This window comes from Cicer arietinum, chromosome 6 (assembly GCF_000331145.2).
Source record: "Cicer arietinum cultivar CDC Frontier isolate Library 1 chromosome 6, Cicar.CDCFrontier_v2.0, whole genome shotgun sequence".
Taxonomy (NCBI): domain Eukaryota; kingdom Viridiplantae; phylum Streptophyta; class Magnoliopsida; order Fabales; family Fabaceae; genus Cicer; species Cicer arietinum.
Window position 1 is genome coordinate 69104463 of NC_021165.2, and position 16334 is coordinate 69120796.

At 31.5% G+C, this 16334-nt stretch overlaps 1 protein-coding gene across 1 annotated transcript; it reads right to left on the reverse strand.

The window, feature by feature from the left end:
- Positions 1-670: 670 nt before the first annotated feature.
- On the reverse strand, positions 671-11892 carry LOC101491071 (uncharacterized). Its single transcript, XM_004507348.3, has 22 exons — positions 11711-11892; positions 11290-11612; positions 10567-10670; positions 10320-10388; positions 9852-9912; positions 9605-9744; positions 8952-9141; positions 8591-8652; positions 8331-8419; positions 8083-8152; positions 7940-7999; positions 6913-7059; positions 6771-6809; positions 6622-6659; positions 5840-5926; positions 5239-5404; positions 4999-5076; positions 4010-4146; positions 3487-3563; positions 2609-2678; positions 1672-1737; positions 671-1188 (listed from the first exon to the last, which is right to left on the reverse strand). The coding sequence occupies exons 1-22, from the start codon at positions 11768-11770 to the stop codon at positions 1054-1056; spliced, it is 2268 nt and encodes a 755-aa protein (XP_004507405.1). The 5' UTR covers positions 11771-11892; the 3' UTR covers positions 671-1053.
- Positions 11893-16334: the final 4442 nt, after the last annotated feature.

Here is a 16334-nt window from a genome sequence, read left to right on the forward strand (position 1 = left end):
GACATTTTGGGTAATTTGTTTTTTTAAAATGAGGAGTCTAGGTAGTAAAGTGAAGGGTGTAGGTAGCATTATTGTTATTACTATTGAGATGCATCGGTTCAAGTGAGTGTGTGTGGTACGGTGGAGATATTTGGATTAAAAGTAAAATTTGAATTTCTTTTAAAATATTTGTGAAATAATATTAATTTTGTTTTAATTAATAATAATTTTTTACTATTTCCATTTTTTAAAATCAACATTTATCAAAAATTACATATAAAGACAATAAAAAGGAAAAACAATAAAGTACATATAAAAAGGAAAAACTTTTTTTCATGAAAAAAAATTAATATTAGTAGCATTAAATTAGAATATATTTTCCTGTCAAAAAAGTTATAAATATTTTTTTTTATCATATCGGCTGATTTATATAGTATTAGTGCATGACAATTCACATTTGATTAATTAATTGTCAAAACAACATATGTTTCACTTATAATTATATTATATGTTTCCCTCAAGGTCAAGGACCGGTGGCCAGTTGTTTTTTATTGAGGAAAGATTAACTACTATTGTTAATTAATATCAATCATTTATTTTTGTGTATATTCAAAACATGATGAAGGGTATGGAATACTTAACAATAAAAACTTGTTATACACTATTTATAAAACTGATTAACACGTCTATATAAAATGACAGTTAATAATGATCATTCAATGTTTTAATAAATTGTCAAGATTGATTTTGACTGACTATCCATATAAAATTGAATTTATCAATACTAAAGAAAATTCAATATATGAAACAGAATTAGGCACAAGGATCTGAAGATCATAATGCTGTACAATGCATAAATTTTCAATTCCAAATAACTCTGCATTTGAAGCTTTCACCTTCCCCAGTCCCCAAAAAGATACAAAATGCACTGAACAATGAAAGGGAATCCCGTGTGCACGTGTCTGATTATGGGTCAGTTGCCAGTACTCAGTAACATGAGCATGAACATTCCTTTTTTCCTTCATTTTTTTTGGGATTTGATAGAAGAGACTAATCGCCCAAAAGTGATTGGATTCAGCTCTGCTTTGATACTAGCTCGATGTCAGATCCAACTTCAGCAATCTTGGAGTCCTTAGAACCCTTGACTGCTTTTGCTATGCTCAAAACATCAAAGTCGAGTGCTATTTTTTTGACAAGACCCTCAAGCATCTGTTTGAAGAGGATTTGACAAATAAAAAGTTTAGACAAGAATTTCTAAGAGGTAGATATGCCTATAAGCACAGGAATGTACTAATACGAAATCTGTCTAATGTCACATTTTGTTGAATGATTATATTGATGGATTTTACATGTAAATATTTACAACAACAAAATATAAGTATGCAATTTGATTGAATTTTGTTTTTTTTAAATAATCGAAATGTTATTTCTTTCTTGCAACTTCTAGTGTCCAAAGAAATGCCATTCCCTATGCAAATCCTGTGTACCAAAACAAAGGTGTTCCACTGACTAGGATATAAAACTCTAATCAACACAACAATTTTTGCTAATAGGTCAGCAAGAGGAGACAACGGTAATAAATGAATTGGAGAAACGGGCTTCCCAAAAGCAGATTGTTGTAACAAAAAGCAAAAAATGAGTAGTTTTGTTTGTGCCTGAAAAACAGATGAGATACAGAAAACTTAAACATACCAGTGATCCAACAGCGACTAAAGCACGATATTTGGAATCAAATCCTACGTTTTCATCCTCGACAATCTGAACAAAAACAAAATGCATGAGTAATATTCAGAAATATTATAACATCTAAAAGTAGCAAATTCGATATTTTAAATAATGTACAAATACTATGCACCTCTGCCTGGCTCCTTTTCTTAGGGTGGAAAAACTTTAGATTTGAATAACGGCTTTTCATTAGTCACAAATTAACAAATAATTAGGGGTGAAAATTAGAGATTACATAGCCACGGTTGCAAGATTAAGGTATCAGATTGATGAGGATGTCGCACATAGGATTCAAGCTTTGCTAGATGACATGAAGCAATGCTTTAGGTTTAAGACAATTATCAAGGAGAATTCTAGGAGACAATTATCAAGGAAAATTCTAGGAGACAATTATAAGACCAACAGAACTTTATACTAATGAATGCTAGATATAAGCCAACAAGGGCAAATAATAGGTTAATAAATATGAAATCGTCAAGGAAGATGAGTAGACATACAAGAAAATAAAATATTGAACAAGACTGTATGGGAGAAAGATAGAGTAGCAACAGCAACCTACTGAGGAAGAGACAATTTCTACAAGGTGGTTTACTCTTGTGAGAAATCAATAGAGGCCCCAGTGAGAGAGTAAAAAAGTGGATCCTATAGAAGATAATCTAATGAAAAGAGTGAGGGAATACTTGTTAGAGTGAGGGATTTTTATTTTATCTCAAGAGGAGCACTCTTGGAACACACATTCTACACCGATACTAAAAAAACCTTAATGATAAACCAATTTGTCCAAAATTATTTATTGAAATTTTGGCTTTTGATACAGCCTACTGGAATTCATTCAGTCGGTTTACCAAGTGTTATAAGGTTTGATGTGGCGGTAGTACCCAGGAAAAAATAGCATAAGACATACCTCAAGTGCTGCTGATAGAACTTGAGATTGACCTTCTTGATCCTTAGATTCAATCAATAGAACTGCATAACTGAGGATCACATTAAAAGTCAAGGTTATTGCATGCTTACATTGTGGACCAGTAATATTGTACTTCTGAAAGCAAATCACTGCAATGATGAAAATAATGAACCAAGAACTGATATATAAATATAAAAATATGTAAAAGCCGCCGCCGCCGCCGTGTCTGAACTTAATGCAGCAGGGTGATGAGGTTGTGTAGGGTGGCATACTGAGCAAAGAAAAAAATCCAAATGCTCCCAGATTTGCCCTCCTTCCAATTTTCCATTCAAGGAAACAAAACTTATTTAGGCCCAGCTTGGAATAGCTTCTAGCTTATTAGAGCTTCTCAGTTAAAATAAGTTTAGGATTCTTCACTTATGAGAATTTTTTAGCTTTACAGGTATATAAGGAGAATTTAAATGAAAGAATTGAAAAAGCAGAGATGCAGAAGCTAATTTCAATGTATACAATTAGTAATTATTTGAAAAACCCATAGTCATTGCAATACTATTTCAATATTTCTTTTCTTATAAGTGCTTGTGGAGAAGTTTACCCAAACCAGCTCTTAATCTTTTTTGGGTAATAAAAAACCAGAAAGCACTGGAACACTTAAAGGAAACTGTATCTTTTATTTAGAGTTAATGCATAAAGAACACAAGAACTTAAAAAATTGAAACAAACAAATTATAATAATGAAATATAAATGCAAGAGCTACTCGTGAAATTTTGCAGCTAAATACCAATAATTGAATAAGTATTGGTATTTTCCAAAACAAATTTGCTTCAACCTAGAGTCAAGAAAAGACTTCAGTATTTGTATAAAAAATGAGACTTACTTCAGTATCAAGGTAGAGTAGGACAACTGCACATTTTTGTTCGTAGATGAACTACAACTTGAGAAAGCATCAAGAATCTGCATCTCAGACACAGCACCAAGTAAATGACCAAGATCCATCCATCACCAGAATTCAGCAGAAAAAAGATGGATAAATTAAATTTATGTAATTCTTCAGAAAAGATTTATTAATAAGAAAAAAGAGCATAAAATGGCCAAATTTGATGAACTAATAAATTGATAAACGCACCAGTTATGTAAAGGAAAGTTAAATTAGGCTAATTAAACTGTATTATTAAAAGTCAACATAAATCTTGAATTGAATATATACTAATAATACTTGAAGCCAGAGCAATGAAAAGCTCTATATTAATCAAAGAAGATGCCAGTTCAAGCACCGCTTTTATAGTAAAAAAAGTCAAACAAGAAATTTCTACATTACTGTTGGTTTTTCAAGCAATTCTTATCAACTCCTTTAAATAATCCAAGTGAAAATAAACAAAAAACAATAACGAGATGCTGACCTCACTGCGATGTTTCTGTAACCAATTGTAGTAGCATGAATTCTTAAAGAGATTAGTGACAGCACGAATGCTGGTCAACAGATTTGCAGGAATTGTCGGGTTTAAGCTGACCTTCTTAATCACTTCCATTAAAATGTCTGCATGTAAAGAGAGAAAATCAATGAAACATTTATCCTCATCACTAGGTGGGATTGACTACATGGATAAAATTGACACTCTAATGTTCTATCATGAATCACCTCTCTAGCCAAACCATTGACCTTAAGACTTTCTTAGTAGTTTCTCTATAGTTTTTTGTGGCCTTCCTCTGCATCTAGCAATTGGGCTTCCCTTCATCTGATTTACTCTCCATATTACAAAATCTACATGTCTTCTCCACCCGTGTCCAAACCACCTTAGTTGGGAATCAATCCTCTTTTTTACAATAATGCTATCATTCCTAATCCTATCTCGTCCGATCGTATCTTGTCTAGTATTTGCACACATCTAGCGTGACATTCTCATCTTTGCTACACTAATTTTATTTCCGTGTTGGTTTTTTACCACCAACACTTCTTCCTATACAGCATTACTGATGATACCAAACAAAGCACGGGAAGAAAGATAAGGTCCAAAGTTAAAGGAGGGTCTCTTATTGTAATGATGGAATTGAACTTATTACTACCTTCGTCCCTAATTATAAACCCCCATTGCATTTTTCACATATATTAAGAAAAATAGGTAGTGAAGTTAATGTGTCATATGTGTTTATGTTCCTAAAATATCCTTTATACATTTATATATTCAATTTGACTTTTTGCCTTCCAAGATAAATTAATTATATAATAAGGGGTATGTTTGGGAGAAAAATAATAAATGCATCTTGTAATTTGAAAGGAGGCTTATATTTAGGGACAAAATTTATTTCTAATGGGTGCTTATAATTACAATCACAATTGAGTATGGTCATAATATAATGTCACAAAACAAAATGATGGAAACGTTGATACCTTTTTCAGATTCAAAATGCTTCTGAAGTACAATAGCCCCATCTGGGTGAAGAACTACCATCCTTATAATATCAATGACTGCAAAGAGAAAGCACAACATGAAGTAAGAAAACCATTTTCCAAAAGATCAGAGAAGTCTATTGATTAAGAAGTGGGCATACAATAAAACAAATTTGATCCAATGGGTCAAGGTAACAGCACAACACAAGCGACAAAATTCAGTCAGAAACTTCAACTAACCTGGAAATATCATTGTGATTGGCCATGAAGATAGCATATTCAGTAGCAAGGCTATTTCAGAGTCTGCAAATTTACTGGAATGATAATGTGAAGTATCTTTCAGTGTTTTCACAACGGCATCAAGTCTGGAAACATCTACCTCAGTCAAAGACAACTTCTGATTTTCCTAAAGATTGACAATACAAGCAGATACGCAGAAAACTCATTATCGAATTCATATGTCATCATAACAATATGAATAGTAATGACGCTCAATACAAGCATGCTTTCTAAAACATGCAGCTGTATTGTTCTTACACAGGGCAAATCCTGTTACTAATAATTGCACAGTTTACTAGTGTAGGGTTTATATTTTGTATCAAAGGGCGTCGCTAAGTGTAGATCCCAAGTTTAACATCAAAAGCATTATTTTCAGTATGTGAAGTTAGGATTGTCAACAGGTATATTGGAATTTAGAAAAGTTCCCCAATGCTTAACATTGTAGATGAGTTCACCATCATAAAACTAAGTTTCTTCTACCAAAAAGGGATATTTTAACAGTACATCCTACATATTAATAACTAAGAGGAATAGAACAAAAATCTCCAATCATGTAGCCTACCTGGTCGGATACTAAGGCATTATTGAACTCGACAATCTTTTTAAGGATCCCATCAAACTGAGCTGTATCAAAAACAAGCATCCCTTTCTGACAATTGAAGTAAAAAACTGTGTATCAGCTATCAAGTTAAGTAATTACCTTCAAGAAGGAAAAATTATGAAGCTCTGCAATAAGGAGGTTAAAAATTTGAACACTGGACTTTTTTTTTCAAAAAAAAAATCACACTACTTAAGCACTAATGACTTCCACAAATTGGATCAAATACTTGTAGATTGATGCGGGGACTCGTCAAGCAATTTTCCTGAAGAGAAAACTAATTTGCAGCAAAGGTCTTACAATGTAACATCTATCAGAATCATATTTTGCTATTGAGCTCCATCTAATGCCATATTGGCCTTGAACAGAATCAAGGTATCCTTACCTCAACTATATAGTAATAAATAGATCACAATCACAAGGATGCAAAGTACAAATTTTACAAACTCTTTTAATATGTTAAGTTGTTAACATACCAATCAAATACTTACATTAAAAATTTACGTAAGCCTCAGGACATACAAAATATAGCATGTGGACATTGCAACATGACCTCGTTTGACTAATGGACCCAAGTAAATAATAATGCATTCCTATATTTTAATCAAAATAGAAAAGCAAATAACAACAGTAAAAGGCATATCAAATCGTCCACATTTTCTAGGCCTTAGAATTTCTATGCTAAAAAGTATTCCACCAAGACAAACATATCAGCAACTTCCAATACAAAGTGTACGAAACCACACCTTAGGAATATGCTTGAAAGTAGGCTTTGCAGAGATATCTGTCGTTGAAAAAATAAACAAGGTCAATTGGGACTGAGTTGCACAAGCACATATTACAGCGTGAACATGATGAAACTCATGCAGGATAAAATAAGGTGAGTTTTTATTACCTGATGTGCGTGAATGTTGACCAGGTACGTAAGCATTGGCTGAAATAAAATACAACAACAAAATCAAGTAATAAAAGGAGGATTGCAAGGATAATAGACCCCATTGATCACCATCAATTTATTATTAAAAAATATTACTTACAGCCGGTGTACGGATCACGGAATGAAGCATCAAAAGTAATATCCTTTTGTCCAGTATTTTGAAGTATGAACTGTACGATTTGCTCACGAAATGAAAGAGGAAGACTCTCACTGAGTAGCCATTTATCAGCAACATCATATGGATTTTCTGGAGACATTTCACAATTTTCTTTATCAGTAAGCAGATTATCACTCAACAAATTATTTGGAACATACAAACTATGAAGCCATTTATCAGCAACATCGTATGGATTTTCTGGAGACATTTCACAATTTTCTTTATCAGTAAGCAGATTATCACTCAACAAATTATTTGGAACATACAAACTACAAAGCCGTGCAAGGCAAAAAATCAAAGGGTTACGTAGAACATAACCAAGGACAAGGTTTGATTGATTCTCAGCATATAAATACAAGATTAACAATCGCAAGTGAGAAGAAAACCTAAAGCAGAAATTGAGCAATAAAGTAACAGAGAAGAATTAATGCATCATCCCTAAGCCCTAAAAATTGAAACACTCATAAGGTATTATATTACATTCACATCACAAACAAAAGAGAAAAGCAAAAGAAACAAAAATATGAGTAGCCCACACCTTGTTTTCTTTACAGATAGAGGGAAAAAAAATACTCCCTCTTTCTTGGTACATTTAGCATGCAAGCATATATGCACCTCCACATGCAATTTGCCTCCTGGAAACTAAAGCAGCCTAACATACCAGTTGTTGGTTGACTTGACCAAAGAGTTCGTGTTTAAGAATCATTAATATCTACTGTTTTTATTATAAGAATTAATTCTTCCACTGCTCTAACTTCTAAGTTCTTAGAATGAAATTGTACAACATGATAAACTATTGGAATAAACAATAACATGTTTCTAACTGACTTCCAAAGAGCCATTTAAATTCAATTTTCCAAAACACTTAAGCAAACCAACAGACAATAACAGCACTTGTAGTGGCACAAGAAAGTCAATCTCTACATTATTAAGCCAATTAAAGATGCAATCTCATGGTGAAAATGTGCACCTGATCGGTTGTATGGCAACTTTCGGATAGGCATACCATCTCCAATATCCACATCAAACACTGAACAGCCAGAGGTAAATTTTATAAGAAATTAGTGTAAAGTAGGTAAAACAAGTGATCAAGGGAAACATAAGGAAACTGACCATAATCATACTGAACACCATCGAAAAGTGGGCGATTTGATTCCTCTGGTCCATCAACAACTTCACCAATCTTTAGGCAAACGTAAATTGTTAATAAAAATATAAAATTACATTGTAATATCATTTATATTTGGTACTGCAAAACTTGGGATTGACTAAGGCAACAAAATTACAAAGGTTAAGGGAAACAAAAACCATTTAAGTTAAAAAAAATCCATTTGGGATTTACAGGTAAGGAAATTAATTACTTTATCCCACTTCTGTTCTGCCATGTTCCATGCATATGCCACCCCATTATCTCCCTCTCTGACTACTTTTGTCTGGCCATCAGAAGCTCCTGTTCAAAACCAAATGGGCAGTTGGATTATGTATGAAATTATCAACACAATACAAAATGGAAAAAAAAATCACTCTAACCACACTTAGTTTTGGCCACATATATCAATTAAACAATGTCATCAGGTCAGATATCACTAATTATATCTTAAAAAAACTGTTAAAATCAAACCTGGGATCTTCAGTGCATCCAAGCCTGGTAACTCCTCCAATTTTAATCCCCCAACCCTCTTTCTAGCATAAATTAACAGATCGAGCTAAGTTCATTGGTAATAGCAAGGCATAATTTATTCAAGCATGATACAATCGATGGATTCAAATTTTAAAAACAAAAAAAGGAATACATATGGATTCACATAAAATAAAAAGTTCCCAAGAAAATGAAATCAGTTATTCACAAAGGGGAATGACAATATTTTTCAGAGTGAAAACCATGGTTAAGAAATTCACAATATGGATAGATAAGGAGAGAAGCTGATGAGACGTGAGTAGCAAGTGCATTATGAATGTATGATCGCCAACAAAAAGCATACCTACTAGACTTGTATTGAGAAAGTTGCGAGGTGTATAAATCAAGCTCTAGCTGGTCAGCAAAATAATCCTGATTTACAGTCCAAATGCGTACAACTCCATCGGAACATGCTGTCACAATATCCCCATTTTCCATAAATTTTGCATCCCAAACACAACCAGGATGCTCTATGCTCTGAACACAAACTCCATCTGAAAATGTTAAAACAAAAAAATCACAATTACAAGCTACAAGATTCATAAGATGAGGCAAAAATACTAAAACAATCGACCATGTGAAGTAAAACTGATGCCTTTGAGCGGCTTAACATTCTAGATGCTTCACATGCATGGCATGGCAATTTGATCAGTGAAAATGGAAGAGTAGAGTCTATCCATATGATAGTCCAAAACAAAACATGTGCCCACTTTCTTATAAAATAAACAAACAAACTAGCTTATACCTCAATTTAAAATAGAAATAAATTGCAATAACGGTATTGAAATAAACTCCCCTATAAACTTCATGAAGACAGGCTGAGTTTATTCTTAAGCTAAGTACACTAAAAAAAGAACAAGAGACATGAAGCTCAACAGTATTGAGTGGTATCACTTAAGCAATATATGCAAATAATATTCAAATGATGCATAAAGCAAGAAAAAGGTCATCCATCACCTTTCCATATTTTTGCAAAACGGTCTTCGCTACCACTGACAATAAGTCCTGATGCATGTGAATCAACTGAGTAAACAATTGCAGTATGGCCAACCATCTCCATTAACACTTGACCGCTTACTGCCCATAATCTGAGAGAACTGTAGTAATTGGAAACAAGTCAAGCAGGGTATATATATTTTCAGATTCAGAACAAGGCGTTCAAAATTAATTAAATCTAGAGGACCATGTGCAGAAATGAACCCACCCATCATGGGATGCAGATAGGATCCCAAGACCAGACATCACAGCCAAGCCACGAACTGTATCTGTACACTCCTCAAAGGTTATCAGCATTTGCAGCGTTATTAGTTTATACTAAAAGAGTTAAGACACTGAAACAACAAAAATATGTAGCCCATGGCATCTTAAAAGAATACAATATGGCTGCAAAAACATGTTCCCAAGGAAAAACCTCTCTGTCCTTTAAAATGTAAGACACCAGTCACCAGGCAAATAGAAAGAAAATCACCAGATTAATAAAATGACCCACCGAAAAATAAAATCAGTTCACAAATATGTTATGCAAATATCAATAACTTCAACACCAAAGTCTGCCGTTCCTCACCACTCAAAGAAACATTCGAGGGAAATATATAAAAAAATAACTATAACTTAGCCACTACTAGTCGATGACAAATAAGATTGAAGTGTGTCTAAAGTTGGGAAAACAAACCTGCATGTCCTTCAAAAGTATGTAAACAAGTTTTTCCCTTCCAAGTCTTTAAAGTAGTGTCACTTGAGCCTAAAATATGAGAAGGTAAGTTAACAAACTCACTTTAGTCCAATACCATTTCAATATTATTTACACGAATAAATGTTGCGAACACCAAGTATAAATATTTTGTTAGAGACATGACTCTAAGTGTAACCCAAGTGGTAATGAAAGTTGTTTGCAAAAATGTATCAACAAGTAGCTATACCGGTAACAATCTCTCCTGTGGGTAGCTTTATAACTGCTTGAATCGGTGCCTTGTGAGCCTCCCATGTCTCTACACATTGCCCATTCCTCCACCGTCTCAAAGTACTGCACAAGAAATTCAGGTAGCTAATCAAGACTAAAAAATCTAGATGATAAATTAGGGTTAACACAGTTCATGGCGGAATCTGTAGAAATCTTTAAACACAATCAAGCCACAATTAGTACAAAGTATTGTCAAATAGCAGCAGTATAGCCTTGTAGCATAGCAGAATTTGAACAAATTGCTATATTTTGCAATCCAAATTTCTAGCAGCCTGCCTGCCCACTTCCATAAAATAACATTGTGGCAATGTAGACCTTAGTGGTCATGTATATTGGATATTTGGGAGCCATAACAAGTGTGTTATGAAATTATTAATCAATTTTTTCCTACTTGTTACTAAAAAGAGTTCCATCTGTTCTTGAATAACTTCCTTCATCCGATTGACAACACTACATAGTATTCAGCAGTGGACCGTGTTTACAAAATAAGGGCTAAAACAGCAATAATTTGGTTGATCTGAATCAAAAAGCAGTATCAAGATATTAAAACTGCTCTAATGAAATAAATGGAAAACCTAACAAGTTAAATTGAGTTTGGTTCAATACATTAATAAAATGATAAAACAAGGAATGAAGTGAAGTAAGAAGTGGAAAGAAAAATAGATAAAATTGAAAAACATACGAATCAATAGAAGAGGAAACAAGATCCCCATCATCGAATGTAATGCCAGTGACTTGCAATTGATGACCTTTAAGGGTATGAACTTTGTCACCGGTGTTCAAGTCCCAAACCAAGACGAGAGTGTCCATGCCGCCAGACGCGACTCCACCTTGTGGCAAATCGGGGTTCGGAGGAATCCATGTTAAGGGACCCACAAAGCTGGAGTGTCCAACAAGAACTTTGGAACAGAGGAATTTGCGATTGTCCTGAGACCATAACCTAACCGTTTTATCCCTGGATGACGTGGCTATGTCGCCGTTGCCGCAGACGGTTATTCCACGAACCTGATGGTGTTGAAGCAATGATCAAGAATGAAAAATATGATTAAAAAAGAGAAAGTGATGGAGAAAGAATAATGAGAAAATTGAGAGAGAAATGTTACGTCGTCTTCGTGGGCATGAAGTTCACAGCGTAAGTGATATTCTTTGAAATCAATATCCATTTCTTGAGAGAGAGAGAGAGAGAGAGAGAGAGAGAGAGAGAGAGAGAATGCAACGCAGCTTAGTCTGAACAAAAACCCAGCTTACACACTAAACCAAAGTCGCTTCCTTCCCTTCTTCAACTTCCTTCCTTTTATTCCCCTTTATTTATTCCATAAAATACAATTTTAGTCATTTAAATTTATTGCCAAAATTACACTTTAATTTCACACAATTTTCTAATAGCTTCTTTATTTAATTTTTTACTTATGTCCTTATGTTAGTTTTTGTATATAAACAAAAATCTTTAATTAAGCTCCGTTAGCACTCTTTTGTAGTTATGTTAAAAAAATAGATATATATATATATGGTTATTAAAAATGTATATGTAACTTTAACGAGGAACTGCATTTTCCCACAGATCAAGTATATATCATTAAATTATATTTTTTACTTAAAAAATTAAATTCCTGTCCAATCAAAAACTCATTTTTCTTTCATCTTCATTATCTACTTCAGATTTTTTGAACTCACAAATTTCATATATAAAAATTTGATTGAGTCCACAAAATTTATATTAGCAATTGATGTGGACTCTAATGAATTTTAACTTGTGAAATAAAAAGAAAATGCAAATCTGAAGAAAAATCCAAAAATCTAAATATGTAGATGACGAAGATAGGGCGAAATACGTTTCTATATTTGTTTAGATTTGAAGAATTCTAACGGTTTAATATAATTTAATTTGATATTTTTATTTTTATTTTTGAAGAATCCTAATAGTTTAATAAGAAAAATTAATTATTAAAAAATGTAATTTGATAATGTGTGTTGTAAGATATATGTAGTTTTTCGATATAGCTATGTGACAATTTTTTTAAATGAAACTATAACAAAAGGATAACATTGTAAATTGACCATAACATAAAGGTTAACATTGCTAATATGATATAATATTGAAAACCACTTCAGAAAAATAAGAATAAAAAAATAACTTAAATAAATGACCTAAACAGGAACTGAAGTAAACTTAAAGAACTAAAAATGTAATTTTGTCAAATTTATTTAATTCTTGCTCGAGTTTTTTTAAGTTTTTTTTTTTTTCTTTTGATTTTGGTAGCTTAAAAGACATTAGATTTGCAATATTAGTTTTTAAGTCAGGTGGTTGTTAGATAGTGAAGTGTGCATAATAATGTTAATGCGACAATTTTTAAAAATAACGATTATTAAATTGATCATTTATGTTTTTGAAAAATACATTTATAGTCTTCTAAATTTAATCAACTTTTGTTTGGCTCTAATCTTTGTCTTCTTCTTATTAATTATATTAATCTTCACCATTTTCTTCTTCCACTTCATCATTAAAAATCTTTAAATCCAAAATTTATTATTCCTAAAGAAAAAAGGCAATAGATCATCCATGTGACTTAAAGAAAAATTATAAATTAACCATTATAACAAAAATTAAAAAATGAGTTATTTATAAATAAGAGATATTCACTATAAATTCATTGTAAATATGGGTTGCAAGAGGATTTTAAGAATAATTTCCTCATGGATCTCCATTCACAATTGAAAGGGTTTAGAATTTCAAGCTACATGGTTTAACTTGAAAACAAATTAAAATCTTCATCTTATTCGTCATAAACTTAATAAAAAAAACCCACAAAAATCTCAATTGAAAAACAAAATAAATTTGAATCTAAAACTTAAAATATCTAGAAATTTGAACTAAATCCAACCTATATCAAACCTAATAAAAACAAATAATAACACACTAAATCATTGCATATCTGAACAGGAAGTAACAGAAAAATATATTTTTGTAAATGAACCTTAACCTAAAAGTTAATGTTACAAATAAGATGTAACTTAAATGACTAAATCGAAAAGAAAAAAAAAACTTAAGAGACAAAAACATGAATAGGACTAAATTTGAAGGATTGAAAATGTATTTTAGCCTTATTTATTTCATTTTACTATCTTTGTCACTAATTAAAAATCTCAATTGAAAAAACGTATCCCTAAATATAAACACTTTTAAATTTAAGGTGTATTTATTAATTTTTCACACACATCCCTCATAAAATATTACTAACTTACCTTGAAATATGAAAAATCAAGTTAGACACATTAAATTAATTATATATTTATCTTAATATACGTGAAAAAATAATAAATGTTTATAAAAAGAAGACAAACATAAGAGATATAAGGTCGCTTAATAGCTGAGGTGTGAGAGTTAAGTTTTAAAGTATTAAGGAAATTGACTTTAAGGTTTTACTCCCACATGCAAGAATCACATCAAGACTAATATTTTATAACAAGTTAACATTGACAATTTAAAAAAAAAAAAGACATGTATTTGTTTTTTTTAAAAACAACCATAATAAGTTCATTGGGTCTATTCAAGTGCTTAGCTTGTGCATTTTAAAGCTTTTCACTCATTCTCCTCCCATTTTTTGATTAAGGTCCTAAGTAGGTATAGGTGTCAATCAAATAGTTTAAAGAGCTATTTGGATTATCTAATGATATAAATACTTGTGATTATGTCTAGAAAAGCTTATGGAAAAAGATTATGACATTTATGTAAGTTAATTTTTATAAGTTATTCTAAATAATTTATGAAAATAACTTAGAATTTATATATATAAAAAAAAATTGATTTTATTTTACATTGTATTACAATAATAACTTATGCATAAGCGTTTATGATAAAATATGTTAAATAAGTTATTTATCATATGTAGACTTCCATGCCAACCAAGTGGCTTGATTCCAAATAAATAGAAAGCAACAACTGCTCATAAATCACCAACATCGACTCTCTAAAAGACACCTTGTATTAGTTAAACAATCAACACATTTATTAGCTTCTAAAAAAACAGATCAAACTTTTACCTCTCAATCCTCTTTCAACAACTTACGAATGAGAGTAATCAGATTATATATGTCTACTAGTTGTACCCATATATTTTCCTTTCAGATAATCACCACAACTTAAAGTATGCGCGAAGTTCAAATGTGGTAAAATATTGCTCCTTTGTTAGAGTAAGGCCCTCAAGTACGCATCAGAGCTCAATTGTGTAGATCAGTCGAAGCTATACCAACAAATTTGAAGGGGGAAAAAAAACCTCCAAACCAAGCCCCCTTTTTTATTCTCCTCTCTAAAAATGTAGTACAACAAATGTCATGAACAAAGTAAGTATTTCTTATGAAACTGAACAAACATGTGTCTTATTTAATTTTAAAATCATGTGGATCTTAGTGTAGTTGTCTAGCTTCGTAATTTAAAAGAAATCAAGATTCCTTTAACTTTGAATTTCTTTATCTTTAGTGACTTTGTTTCTGTCTTCCACTTAACTAAAATTTTCCTCTCATCTAAATAATTTTATTAATTTATTTTAATCAATAATTTCTCTCTAAAATACATTAAAGTTACCAAATACTAAAAATTAAGTGATTCAAATTCAATTGAAATGGACTTGTCCATATATAAATGTAGGGTTTAGTATTCTTTTGGCTAATTTAATATTACTTTTTTATGTTTTTGCAATTTCAAATTCTAAGAGTTTCTCTTACAACTATGCTTATTCTATATCATCGCGTTAAACACTGATTCACTTGAATAGTTACCAAGCACCAACTTTTTGGTCAAACTACATTTGACCGGTTTTGACACACATTTGCAATGTAACTAAATGAGTTGTCATGCCTTATGGAGTTGAACATCAGTTATACACGAGTGAGCCTGAGTCTAATTTTGTCAAACCATCCAAAATCGAACTTGTAATTTATAGACCAAATTTTGACCAAATTTTGTATAGGTTTAGACGACTTTTGATTTGTGTGGGCTTACGGGTCATGTAAAGAGTTGACTCACGTGATAGTCTTTTTATTTCTCATTGGAATGTTAATTTTATTTAACTTTTTATTCATTTTCTTTCGGCTTAATTAGAGGTTATGAGTTCAAATTTAGTTTTAGAAATACAACAATGTTAAATCTTTTGATGAAGAATTTTGTTGCTCGTTATAATATGACCCAAAAATTCTTTTTGTTCATTTTATTTTCAATTTTTTTTTTTAAAATATATTAAACTTATAATCTTTTTATCAATTCTTGAATATATTTTTATCAAATAACCTATTCATCGTGCTAGTGATGACTAATAATTATCTTTGTAGTTTATCAAATCCGAATAGTTAATAGTTATATTTTTTTCACTTCATTCAAAGATGTATATATTAATATTTGCAAGCACGTTACCCATTATAACTCCCACGTATCAAATTGGGCCAGCCCTACGGCCTTCTATCTTGAATCTCTCTCTGAAATCTAACGCCGTAAAAAATGTTCCATCATGAATCTAGAACCTGCCATAATCAAATAATCATCAAATCATAACTTTACCTAATAAAATAGGTTAATTTTCTATTAATCATTAATGAGTTTGATCATAAAAAATTTACTACCATAAAATCAATTTACATAACGGCTTTTTTAATCAAATCAGTATTACAACATTAACCAGTTTTAATTAACGTTTGGGCAACATTAAGTAAACAGCGTAACCTCAAAAAACAAAA

What these genes read in the sequence shown, in the direction of transcription:
- LOC101491071 (XM_004507348.3), bottom strand. Translation starts at nt 11,770, where the DNA reads ATGGATATTGATTTCAAAGAATATCACTTACGCTGTGAACTTCATGCC. An exon ending in TTCATGCCCACGAAGACGAC is followed by an intron (nt 11,613 to 11,710) that starts GTAACATTTCTC and finishes CAACACCATCAG; the next exon opens with GTTCGTGGAATAACCGTCTG. An exon ending in TCTCAATACAAGTCTAGTAG is followed by an intron (nt 8,653 to 8,951) that starts GTATGCTTTTTG and finishes AATTTATGCTAG; the next exon opens with AAAGAGGGTTGGGGGATTAA.